Source organism: Rhinoderma darwinii, chromosome 3, assembly GCF_050947455.1.
Source record: "Rhinoderma darwinii isolate aRhiDar2 chromosome 3, aRhiDar2.hap1, whole genome shotgun sequence".
Taxonomy (NCBI): domain Eukaryota; kingdom Metazoa; phylum Chordata; class Amphibia; order Anura; family Rhinodermatidae; genus Rhinoderma; species Rhinoderma darwinii.
In genome coordinates this window covers 221345623-221359314 of record NC_134689.1, presented here as the reverse complement: position 1 = coordinate 221359314, position 13692 = coordinate 221345623, and the positions used below count along the sequence as shown (strand labels likewise).

General features: G+C 42.3%; 1 protein-coding gene across 6 annotated transcripts in view; it reads left to right on the top strand.

The window, feature by feature from the left end:
• DHTKD1 (dehydrogenase E1 and transketolase domain containing 1) overlaps positions 1-13692 on the top strand; it is a 131557-nt gene that overhangs the window by 23039 nt on the left and 94826 nt on the right. For all 6 annotated transcript variants that reach the window (XM_075857424.1, XM_075857423.1, XM_075857425.1 and 3 more), the window contains exons 3-4: positions 9269-9480; positions 10274-10468. In XM_075857424.1, coding sequence (XP_075713539.1) covers positions 9269-9480; positions 10274-10468 — 407 coding nt within the window. The remainder of the gene's footprint in view (positions 1-9268; positions 9481-10273; positions 10469-13692) is intronic.

Sequence of the window (13692 nt, the reverse complement as noted above, 5' to 3'; positions counted from 1 at the left end):
ATGGAGGTCTAAACAAAATGAATGAAGAAGGAAATAGAGCCGCACTCGCCGTATGCGACGTTTTCAAATGCTATATTGCTCAAAAAGTGAAGTGGGGGGGAGAGACGGAGTACACAGATTACATGCAACAGCTGTTTCGCGTAGACACGCTTTCTCAAGCCTTCTGCTGACAGCACACGCCTACATGCCCTTATATGCGTGAGTTACGGGAGTTGTCATGGAGACATATAAACCTAAAACACGGCACAAGTTAAAAAAGACAAAAGTTATAAAAACACACCTAAATCATTGCGGTCATTAACCCCTTCCCGTGATTGGGTGTGACTGTACGTCCGAAATCAAAGTGATTTCCCGCAATAGGGCGTACAGTTACGCCCAAGCTTCAAACTGTCGCCATGTCAACAGACATGGTGACAGCGTCCCGATCGCAACTGTCATAGACAGTTGCCGAGCAGGACTCGCGGGCACAGGACCAATCAGAGTGGTCCCGTGCCGGCACGAGCTGTGTTTGGCCAGTCAGTACTGACAGGCCAATCACAGCGCAGGAGCAGTGGTTTGTCTGCATTTCCGTCTCTGACAAGCTCATTCCTGTCAGAGAGTTTGTCAGAGTCGGAGACAAGAAGAAATACAGTGAAAGAGTGAAAAATAGAACAAAAAAAACCAGCGATCTGCCCCTTTTCTGCCCTTTTGTGCCCACTAACCAGTGATCACCACCTTTGGTGCCCACTGGTTGTAAGATATATAATTATATAACTTCAGTCACCCACAGTGTCCTTCTGCCGTGTGATCTGTGCCCAGCGATCACCTGTCGCAGTACCTGGTCGCCATCACCCTGCTGTGTCGCTAGATTGCCCACTGCCCGAGTTCCCTGTTAGGTAGCAATGCCACTTCTCATTTAGTTTTCCCTCTGGTAGGTAGGGTACGCTTACTGTTTGAATACAGCAGGGTTGCTTTTCTCCTTGCGCAGTTTAGGCTGGGTTCACACGACCTATTTTCAGGCGTAAACGAGGCGTATTATGCCTCGATTTACGCCTGGAAATAGGGCTACAATACGTCGGCAAACATCTGCCCATTCATTTCAATGGGTTTGCCGACGTACTGTGCAGACGACCTGTAATTTACGCGTCGTTGTTTGACAGCTGTCAAACGACGACGCGTAAATTGACTGCCTCGGCAAAGACGTGCAGGGCACTTCTTTGCAACGTCATTTGAGCCGTTCTTCATTGAAGTCAATGAAGAGCAGCTCAAGATTTACGAGCATCGGACGCCTCGCATAATGCGAGGAGGAGCTTTTACGTCTGAAACGAGGCAGCTGTTTTCTCCTGAAAACAGTCTGTCTTTTCAGACGTAAAAGACACTTAGGGTATGTGCACACACACTAATTACGTCCGTAATTGACGGACGTATTTCGGCCGCAAGTACCGGACCGAACTCAGTGCAGGGAGCCGGGCTCCTAGCATCATACTTATGTACGATGCTAGGAGTCCTTGCCTCGCTGCAGGACAACTGTCCCGTACTGAAAACCTGATTACAGTACGGGACAGTTGTCCTGCAGAGAGGCAGGGACTCCTAGCATCGTACATAACTATGATGCTAGGAGCCCGGCTCTCTGCACTGAGTTCGGTCCGGGACTTCCGGCCGAAATACGTCCGTCAATTACGGACGTAATTCTCTTGTGTACACATACCCTTACAGGAAAAATGGATTAAATTGGAATTTCTGCAAAAAAAAAATAATTTGTAAATTTCCCCGCTACTTTGCATTAATTCTTGTGAAACGCCTAAAGGGTTAAAAAACTTTCTGAATGCTGTTTTGAATACTTTGAGTGGTGCAGTTTTTAAAGTGGGGTTATTTGTGGGGGTTTCTAATATATAAGGCCCTCAAAGCCACTTCACAAATGAAATGTTCCCTAAAAAATGGGCTTTTGAAAATGTGACCTTATCGTGTGCACATACCCTGAGAGTAGCGCTGTTTATTTTTTGTTAAAATTTTTTTTAAAAAATTAAAAAAAAAAAAGTTACAAAAACAGTTAGTTGGTTAGTAGCTGAACTAAATTATGGCCAAAAGAGTCTTCACAGCCGAGGAAGCGTATCAAATGATGTGTTCCGATACGGACAGCGCGAGTGAAGGTGAAGAGCAGTTCGTGCTTCCATCTTCCTCTGCATCCAGTGACTCTGAGTCTGCACCCCCCCCAGTCGGCGCAGAAGAGCCGTAGGTCCTGCTCTGAATGATATGGCATGGGTAGCTGCGGACAATTATACCCCCCAGGTGCCTGAGTTTACAGCCCCCTCAAGCATTCAAATTGACACTATGGATTTTAGCCCCATTGATTATTTTAACATTTATTTTTTCAGACACCCTTTTAGAGTTAATGGTCCAGCAGACCAACATTTATGCGGAACAATTTATCGCCCAGAATCCCGACTCATTTTATGGGAGAGGCCAAAATTGGACCCCCACAAACGCAGTGGAATTGCGGAAGTTTTGCGGCTTATTTTTAAGTTTTGGGCTCATAAAAAAAGCCCAGTATTAGAGACTATTAGTCCCTTGATATTTTATAGAACACCCCCCTTTACCCCACAGTAATGACAAGGATGCGATTCGAAGCCATCGTAAAATTCCTTCATTACAATGACAATAGTCAGTGCCCACCCCCACAGGACCCAAATTTTGATAGGTTGTATAAAATAAGACCATTGATTGCCCACTACCCCCAAAATTTTTCCCAAGTTTATACCCCCCAACAAAATATTTCGGTAGACGAATCCCTAGTCAGCTTCAAGGGTAGACTGCACTTCAAGCAGTATCTACCCAATAAAAGAGCCCGGTACGGCATAAAACTGTACAAACTCTGTGAAAGTGCCACCGGTTACACTCACTCTTTTAGGGTCTATGAGGGAAAAGACTCCCAAATCCCCCAGAATGCCCCCCCTTCCTAGGAATTAGTGGAAAGATTGTATGGGATCTTGTCCATCCTTTGCTCGGCAAAGGATATCCTTTATTTCTGGACAACTTTTACAACAGTGTCCCATTGTTAAAAGTTCTCTCGTCCAGATCCACCTTGGCGTGCGGAACAATCCGCAGAAATCAGAAGGGCCTCCCCAAAACTTTGCTGGGTCAGATACTAAAATTAGGAGAGAGCAGAGCTGTCTGCAGCGACGATCTGCTCCTCCTGAAGTATAAGGATAAAAGGGACGTCCTTATGCTGACCAGCATACACGACAGCAGAGGCAGCCTTGTCCCTGTACGCGGATCCACCACCCAAGTCCCAAAACCATATTGTGTACAGGAGTACAACAAATATATGGGTGGTGTTGACCTGTCTGACCAGGTCATAAAACCATACAGCGCCATGCGCAAGACCAAGGTATGGTATAAAAAGCTGTCTGTGCATCTTACACAGATGGCAGCATTCAACGCCTTTGTCCTATGCAGATACGCCGGTAGTGGGGATACGTTCCTGCAATTTCAGGAAAAGGTCATAAAGTCCCTGATATTTAGTGACCAGGAAGGGGAGGGCAGTTCATCCGGCTCTTCCGTCAGCAGGATAATTCCCGGACAGCATTTCCTCACAGAAATCCCCCCCCCTTACTGAAAAAAACAGAAGCCCCCAAAAAAAACGCTCTGTGTGTGTGCCAAGCGAGGCATTCGTAAGGACACCTCATAACGATGTGAGACGTGTCCCACAAATCCCGGCCTGTGTATGAAACAATGTTTCAAAATATACCATACCTCCTTAGATTTTTTATTTATTTATTCTTCATTCACCTTTTTTGTCTCCCATACTGGCCATGACCAATTATTCATTTTTTTACTGACCAGCCCCATTTAAAATTTGATCATTTAAAATTTGTCAAAAAACACCTAAAACAAAACTAAAAATTCTCACTATACCAAGGACCCGAGGGAGTGTCTGTCTCATCCAGGTTGCAAATCTGGGTGAGAGGAATAAATCCAGATGAGATTGGTTGTCTCAGCAAATCTTTTTTTGTTGAGGCCTTTGATTTATTTTTTGGGCTGGATTTTATGGAATGGTGGGTAGGTTGGTAATGGGACCTGCCATTCCCTCTTCCTCCATAGCGGGTTTTCCAGGTTGCCCTCCTTAGGTACTAAAATTAAAGTATTTCTTATTATACCCCTAGATGAATACCTAGAGGGTTGTCACTTCACAAATTTAAAAATTCTCACTATACCCCTAGATGAATACCTTGAAAGGTGTTCCATTACAATCTAAATCTTCTCACTACACCGCTAGATGAATTCTTTGAGGGGTTTAGTTTCCTAAATGGGGTCACTTTTCTGGGTTTCTAATGTTTTGATACCCCAGAGCCTCTGTTTTCATGACAAAGGGCAGTAAATGCCATCGTACTAGGCCTCAGATGTTGCATGGTGCTCTTTACCTTCTGAGCCCTGCCATGTGCTCAAACAGCAGTTTATCTCCACAAATGGGGTATTGCCGTATTCAGGAGAAATTGCGTAACAAACTGTGGGTGCTTTTTCTCTTTTAACCCTTTGTGAAAATGATGAATTTGGGGCTAAAGCAAAATTTTCTTTGAAAAAAATCTACATTTTATTTTTTTACTGCCCAGTGTATGAAACACCTGTGGGGTCAAAATGCTCACTACACCCCTAGATGAATTCTTTAAGGGGTGTAGTTTCCAAAATGGAGTCACTTTTGGGAAGTTTCCACTGTACTGGTACCTTTACAAATGTTACATGGTGCAGAGAAATCAATCCAGAACTCTAAAGCTAAATGGTGTGCCTTCCCTTCTGAGTCCTGCCGCTTGCCAAAACAGCACTTTATGACCACATGTTTGGTATTTCCATACTCTGGAGAAGTTGCTTTACAAATGTTGGGGTGCCTTTCCTCATTTATTTGTTGAAAAAAATTAAAAATTTTGAGGTAACACTACATGTTATTGGAAAATAATGTAATTTTTCATTTTCACTACCCAATTCTAATAATCTATGAAACGCCTGTGGGGTTGAAATGCTCACTACACCCCTAGATGTATTCCTCAAGGGGTGTAGTTTCCAAAATGGGGTATTTTTTGGGGTGTTTCCTTTGTTTTGGCACCACAAGACCTCTTTTAATCTGACATGGTGCCTGAAATATAATCTAAGAAAAGGAAGGCCCTAAAATCCTCTAGGTGCTCCTTTGCTTCTGAGGCCGGTATTTCAGTCCAGTAGCGCACTAGGGCCACATGTGGAATATTTCTAAAAACTGCAGAATCAGGGCAATAAATATTCAGTTGTGCTTCTCTGGTAAAAACCTTCAGTATTACAGGAAAAAATGGATTAAAATGGAATTTCTGCAAAAAAATGAAATTTGTAAATTTCCCTGCTACTTTGCTTTAATTCCTGTGAAACGCCTAAAGGGTTAAAAAACTTTCTGAATGCTGTTTTGAATACATTGAGGGGTGCAGTTTTTAAAGTGGGGTGATTTGTGGGGGTTTCTCTTATATAAGGCCCTCAAAGCCACTTCACAACTGAACGGTTCCCTAAAAAAATGGGCTTTTGAAATTTTCTTGAAAATGTGAGAAATTGCTGCTAAACTTATAAGCCTTGTAACGTCCTAGAAAAATAAAAGCATGGAAAAGTTAGCTAGTAACTATTTTGTGTGGTATAACTATCTGTCTTACAAGCAGATACATTTGAATTTAGAAAATGCTAATTTTTTGCAAATTTTCTCTAAATTTTGGTGTTTTTCACACAAAAATATTGAATATATCGACCAAATTTTTTCACTAACATAAAGTACAATATGTCACGAGAAAACAATCTCAGAATCGCTTGGATAGGTAAAAGCATTCCCGAGTTATTACCACATAAATTAACACACGTCAGATTTAAAAAATGAGGCTCTGTCATTTGGTCCAAAAGTGGCTCAGTCCTGAAGGGGTTAAGGCCAAGGTTACCTAGTGCATTTGTTTTTATAATCCAACTGGCCTTTCTCTGAAGTAGCAATCTATTGCGGTCACCCCCTGCTGGTGTTAAATTAACCATTTCTACTCCTGCAAATGTAAGGACATCTGATCTGCCTGCGTGAGTATTCCTAATATGTTCTATCCATCTTGGGGCTCCCACGCCCGTTGCAATAGAAATGCAGTGTTCCCGGAACCTCACATGTAGGCAGCGTATTGTCTTGCCAATATAAAAATGACCACATGGGCAGAAAATGACATACACCACAAATTTGCTTTTGCAATTAATGAATTGGCGCACCCTGACAGTTATACCCCCTATTTTTAAACATCTAGACTTCAGAAGGAAGCGACAGCGATTACAGTGGCCACATTTATAATTCCCTTTTGGGATAGATTTATCTAGATAGTTTTCGTTGTTACTTTTAAGGCTCGATTCACACGAGCACATTACGTCCGTAATGGACGGAGCGTATTTCAGCCGCAAGTCCCGGACCGAACACACTGCAGGGAGCCGGGCTCCTAGCATCATAGTTATGTAAGACGCTAGGAGTCCCTGCCTCTCCATGGAACTACTGTCCCGTACTGAAAACATGATTACAGTACGGGACCGTTGTCCGGCAGCGAGGCAGGGACTCCTAGCATCGTACATAACTATAATGCTAGGAGCCCGGCTCCCTACAGTGAGTTCGGTCCGGTACTTGCGGCCGAAATACGTTCCGTCCATTACGGACGTAATGTGCTCGTGTGAATCCAGCCTAAGGGTATGTTCACACGAGGGCGTCCGTTACGGCTGAAATTACGGGGATGTTTCAGCCTGAAAACATCCCCGTAATTTCAGCCGTACCGGCATGTGCAGGCGCTTGAACGCCGCGTCCATTACGGCCGTAATTAGCGCTGCTATTCATTGGAGTCAATGAATAACGGCTCCAATTACGGCCAAAGAAGTGACAGGTCACTTCTTTGACGCGGGCGTCTATTTACGCGCCGTCATTTGACAGCGGCGCGTAAATATACGTCTCGTGTGAACAGACAAACGTCTGCCCATTGCTTTCAATGGGCAGATGTTTGTCAGCGCTATTGAGGCGCTATTTTCGGACGTGATTCGGAGCAAAAACGCCCGAATTACGTCCGTAAATAGGCCGTGTGAACATACCCTAAGTGTACTGCTTACCAACATGTCCTTGATGTTTTTACTACGTCTGAAGCTAATCAGTGGTTTATTCACAGCCACGTCTCTCAAATCAGGATCTCTCTATAATATGCCAGTTTTTATAGATAGCTGATCTAATGACAGATTCCAAAGGGCTAAATTGGAAAGTGAAGGTGAATCTCTGTTTCCTCTTATTGATTTCCCTATTGGCACTATTACGATGCTTATGGAGTAGTTCAGACCTATCTTTCTCAAAAGCCCTTTTCAGGGCAATATCCAATGATTCCTCTGAGTAGCCTCTCTCCAGGAGGCGTTCTTTGAGTTCGAACACCTGCTGGAGAAAGGCCTGCTCGTTGTCATTGATACGTCGAAGTCGTATGAACTGTCCATACGGTAAGGCCTTTTTAGTGTGGTGTGGTTGAAAGCTGTTGTTATGCAATAATGAGTTAGTTGCTGTTGGTTTGCGATAACCTAACGTAGTCAGCTTGTTCTCTTTAATGGATATTTGTACGTCTAGAAATTCTAGATTATTTGAATCAATTTTAGAAGTGAATCTCATATTCATGCTGTTATTAAAGTTGAGGTGGTCTACAAACCCAGAAAAATCTGTGTCTGTACCCGACCAGATTATGAAAATATCGTCCACATATCTCAAATAGAGTTTAATGTGACGAGAAAATTTGTTTGATACATTAAAGATATGTTTCTTCCAAGAATCCAAGAAAGATATTTGCGTATGTATACGCTACGGGGGTCCCCATAGCGGTTCCCAATGTTTGTGAATACCACTTACCATTGAACCTAAACGCGTTATGTGTTAGGATGAATTCCAACGAGTCACAAATGAAGTCAATGTATTCTACACTTTTTTTCTGTATTTCCTAATAGTTTTCTTACAGCTGTAATACCCAAGTTATGTGGAATTCTGGTATACAGACTTTCCACGTCAATTGAAGCTAGTTTATATCCCCTACACCAGTCAAAATCCTCAAGAGCCACAAGGAAGTCATTGGTATCCTTCAAGTAAGAGGGAATTTCCCTCAGAGTAGGCCTAAGAAGCCAGTCTATGTACTTGGACAAGGGTTCAGTAACTGACTGTATCCCAGCAAATATAGGGCGTCCTGGGGGGCGCTCCCTGTTTTTGTGTACCTTGGGGACAAAATACCAACTCGGTATGTGCGGATAAATGGGGTATAATTTCTCAGCTAATTTAGTGGATAGAATGCCTTTTTCCACATTAGCACGTAAGAGTGTTTGGAGTTGACCTTGATATTTAGGGGTGGGATTGCTCATCAGTTTTTGATACACCAATGGATCACCAAGTTTCCTTTCGGCTTCCTCCAAATAGTAATCTTTGGTCATCAGAATTAGAATCAGAATATTTGGTTACCTAGAGAAACTGATTATAGATTACAATAATTAATAAATGGATGACCAGAAACCGCTGTCGGGTTAGGGATCACTTGTACCTCCTTCTTTCAGGGATTATTTTATGAAGAATAAGTTATTAATGCAGTTATTGGCAGTAGATGGGGCCCTTAGCAACTAGACCATTATCACCTATTCTGTGGACAGCTGGTGATTGTCCATTCTGGGAATTTGTTTACATTAAACAACCTTTTTTTTTTTGTGCCCCAATAGTGCCTACGGACCTAATAGAGGGGTCCCATTGTTAAACATACGGTTTTTGTTTTGGATTCGCCGTAGATTTGTTGGGGGGGGGGGGGGAATCTACCAAGCAAACCAAAGTGTTGCCAGTGTTGATATACCTTTAGTGTACGGAATTGCATATTTTACAAATAAATCTTTGACCTATAAGGGACCTACCTTTTAGTTTTTCCACCTGCTACCTCTTGAGCGCAGTCGAATCATTATAACATAAAAATAAACCCCTGGTTTGTTTTACATGTCTTGCTGTAGCTCTGATCCACCTCACCCTTGACCTCCGGAAGTAATGCTATCTTTCCTGACTCCCTCATAAATATAGCCATTTTGATGAAGGGAGATATATAGCTTATGTTGAGGAGAGGGATTCAAAAAGATTATATATATCACCCTGCTAAATCAGCTGGACAAGCTGACAAAAATCTGGTGGGTGTAGCATTTGAGGCTCCGTAAAATGGGAAAAAAATACTGTGCTTCTAAGAATTATTATTTTCTTTTTCTTTTTTAAATCTCTTCCTGCATACAGGCTTATTAAATATAGGAAATGAGGAAGCAACGCTTGAAGAGGTTCTGGCGTACCTTGATCACACATACTGTGGTCAGGTTTCTGTGGAAACAAGCCAGTTACAAAATTTAGAGGAGCGAATATGGTTTTCCAGAAGATTTGAAGAGCTGAAATGGGAAACCTTTTCTACTGAAGAGAAAAAACATTTGGCAAAGCTGATGCTTGAATGCCAGGTAAGCAATGTACACCTTAAAGAGGCTCTGTCACCAGATTTTGCAACCCCTATCTGCTATTGCAGCAGATCGGCGCTGCAATGTAGATTACAGTAACGTTTTTATTTTAAAAAAACGAGCATTTTTGGCCAAGTTATGACCATTTTTGTATTTATGCAAATGAGGCTTGCAAAAGTCCAAGTGGGCGTGTTTAAAGTAAAAGTCCAAGTGGGCGTGTATTATGTGCGTACATCGGGGCGTTTTTAATACTTTTACTAGCTGGGCGCTCTGATGAGAAGTATCATCCACTCCTCTTCAGAACGCCCAGCTTCTGGCAGTGCAGGCACACAGCGTGTTCTCGAGAGATCACGCTGTGACGCCACTCACTTCCTGCCCCAGGTCCTGCATCGTGTCGGACGAGCGAGGACACATCGGCACCAGAGGCTACAGTTGATTCTGCAGCAGCATCGGCGTTTGCAGGTAAGTCGATGTAGCTACTTACCTGCAAACGCTGATGCTGCTGCAGAATCAAATGTAGCCTCTGGTGCCGTTGTGGCCGATATCAGCTGTTTATCACCTAAGTGGGTACAGAATAAAGGTGCTCCCTCAGTCACCCCATTAATGCGATCGTGGGAAGCTGAAAGTTCGCCATGGCAGCCGGGGGTCTTTTTTTTTTTTTACATTTTTATATAAATACTTCCACTTTGTTGAGACTGAGACCATTAGGAGATCCATTGTCTTTTACTGGGCTGTTCATTTATAAGTAATCATTGTCCTATTTTTATTTACATTTTTTTTTTTGTCTTTTACACAGGAATTTGATCATTTCTTAGCTACCAAATTTTCAACTGTAAAACGTTATGGAGGAGAGGGAGCTGAAAGCATGATGGGTTTCTTCCATGAAATGTTAAAAATGTGTTCTTTTAGTGGGGTCACAGATGTGGTTATAGGAATGCCACACAGAGGGAGACTTAACATCCTCACCGGACTTCTCCAATTTCCACCAGAGGTAATAGTTAAAATGTATTTGGTATGTGTTATAGAATATTTTTTTATTTGTCCTGTCTCTGGGCTACATTACCCACAAGGGAATAGTCAAATTTCTGTGGCCCTGTATGTTTACAGGAGGTCTATGGATGCTCTCTCCAGGAATAACTAAGCACACTAATAATTACCTTAGGACATGTGACATGTCTATGACTATAGTTGCCGCATTAATTATCTGGTTTTGAGATATTAGGGATGATAGCAAAGTAGTTCATGTGTTCAAAATTGATAGGTAGCATTGGGAGTGGACATTTTTAACCTTTATGTTCCCTATGATTGACCCAGTTCCTTGTGATTGACAGACTTCATTCTCTACACAGATAGGAAAAGATCTGTCAATAACAGGAAGATATTAAAAAGTTAAAAAAGATATTTAAAAAATATTATTAGAAAGAAAAAAAAAGTTTTATAATGGTAGCAAAAAGTACACATAATTGGTATTGCTGCCTCTAACGACCCGAACAGTAAAATGATCACGTTGTTTAACTTGCTTTGTAAATGCAATAAAAAAGTAAATGAACTTTGCCAAAATTGCTGTTTTTTTTTTTCATCCTGCCTTATAAAAAATGTAATAAATAGCGATCAAAAAGTTGTATGTACCCAAAAAAGGTACCAATGACCAAAAGTCAATTAGTCCCGCAAAAAACAATCCTTCACACAGCTCAGTCGACGGAAAAATAAAAAAGTTATGGCTGGCTCTGAGTATTGACATACACTTTAAAAAAAAAAAAAAAAGCTTGTATTGTGGAAAAGTAGTAATTCATAAAAAAAACTATATAAATTTGATATCGCCTTAATTGTACTGACCTACAGTTAAAGTGGTTTTCTGAGATAAAATTACTGTGTCAATGCTTGTAATTTTTTAAAGTAAATTCATTTGTAATCTACTTACATTATCAAAATTGTCCCCGTTTCCAGATTTTGCCGTGGGGTACTTGACGGGTGACGTCACTCTCTGGCCGCTGTGTTGATTTTCAATTCTTTTCTGGGTATACGACACGTCACTTGTGACGTGCCGTGTATGGGCTGTTCTTCTGTGCAGCCCGTAATGCGCATGCGCGGTCCCTTCTGTTCTCGCAGTCCCTGCTGTTTTTAAGATCACAGCAGAGACAGTGCATGCACGTTACAACAGAAAAGCCCATACACGTCACAAGTGACGTGTTGTATACCCGGAAAAGAATTGAGGATCAACACAGCGGCCAGAGAGTGACATCACCCGTCAAGTACCCCACGGCAGAATCTGGAAACTAGGCTAATTTGGAAAATCTAAGCATATTACAAATGTATTTACATTAATAAATTACAAGCATTAACACAGTCATTTTATCTTGGAAAACCCCTTTAAAGTTAACATGCCATTTATACTGCACGGTGAACGTCGTATAAACGTAGAATAAAAAACAAACCAGTAATTCTGCCATTGTTTTTAGGGTTTATCCCCTCCAAAAAAAAAGTTCTACAATACGTTATATGTACCCCAAGATTGTGCCATTAAAAAAATACAACTCGTCCCGCAAAAGACAAGCCCTCATGCGGCGATGTTGACCTCTTGGAATGCAACAAAAAAATGCATTGTCCTTTTAGGACATTTTCCAGGTAATGCATTAGGCCACAGAGTTACGTTCGGAGGGTTTTGTGCTGCTTTAGCTGTATTTAATATCACTAACCACAACTGGTTCATATTTAACAAAAAATAATTCGTTTTTTTCCTGACGTATGGGGGTGCGCTTACACGTGGCATACTTGCATTGTATTTCCGCACAGCGTAAACCTTTACAACGTATGTCTATGGGAAAAATATCCTGCAAAGCAAGAACTAGAGAACTCTGTCTCATTTGCGGAGTAATTTTGAAGTGATAAAATGGAGACATTGGTGCAGTGATATTTGCCAAAACTGGCATTGTACAGATGGTGATATGATTGTATTTAATCCCTTCCCGCTTTTGGGCGTGACTGTACGTCCGAAATCAAAGTGATTTCCCGCAATAGGGCGTACAGTTACGCCCAAGCTTTAAACTGTGACCATGTCAATAGACATGGTGACAGCGTCCTGATCGCAACTGTCATAGACAGTTGCCGAGCAGGACTCGCGGCACAGGACCAATCAGAGTGGTCCCGTGCCGGCATGAGCTGTGATTGGCCAGTCAGTGCTAACAGGCAAATCACAGCGCAGGAGACTTGTTTTGCCGGCATCTCCGGCTCTGACAAGCTCATTCCTGTCAGAGAACTAGTCAGAGTTGGACGCCAGTGAAAGAACAGTAAAAGTCAAGAACAGTTGTTAACAAAAAAACAGCGATCTGCCCCTGTTGTGCCCACTGACCAGTGATCACCACCTTTGGTGCCCACTGGTTGTAAGATATATAATTATATCATTTCAGTCACCCACAGTGTCCTTCTGCCGTGTGATCTGTGCCCAGCAGTCGCAGTACCTGGTCGCCATCACCCTGCTGTGTCGCGAGATTGTCCACTGCCAGAGTTCTCTGTTAGGTGGCAATGCCACTTCTCATTTAGTTTTCCCCCTGGTAGGTAGGGTACGCTTACTGTTTGAATACAGCAGGGTTGCTGTTCTCATTGCGGAGTTGAGAGTAGCATTGTTTATTTTTTGTTAAAAAAAAGTTACAAAAAAAGAGTTAGTTAGTAGCTGAACAAAATTATGGCCAAAAGAGTCTTCACAGCCAAGGAAGCGTATCAAATGATGTGTTCCGATACGGACAGCGCGAGTGAAGGTAAAGCACAGTTCGTGCTTTCATCATCATCTTTATCGAGTGACTCCGAGTTTGCACCCCCCCCCGTCGGCGCAGAAGAGCCGTTGGTCCTGCTCTGCCTGAGCTGACCTGGGAAGCTGCGGACAATTATACCCCCCAGGTGCCTGAATTTACAGCCCCCTCAGGCATTCAAATTGACACCACGGATTTCAGCCCCATTGATTATTTAAAAGTTTTTTTTTCAGACACCCTTTTAGAATTAATTGTCCAGCAGACCAACATCTATGAGGAACAATTTAGTTTTGGTCTCATAAAAAAGCCCAGTATTAGAGACTATTGGTCCCCTGATAGTTTATATAACACCCCCCTTTACCGCACAGTGATGACAAGGATGCGATTTGAAGCCATCGTAAAATTCCTTCATTACAATAAGTCAGTGCCCACCCCCACAGGACCCACATTTTGATAGGCTGTATAAAAT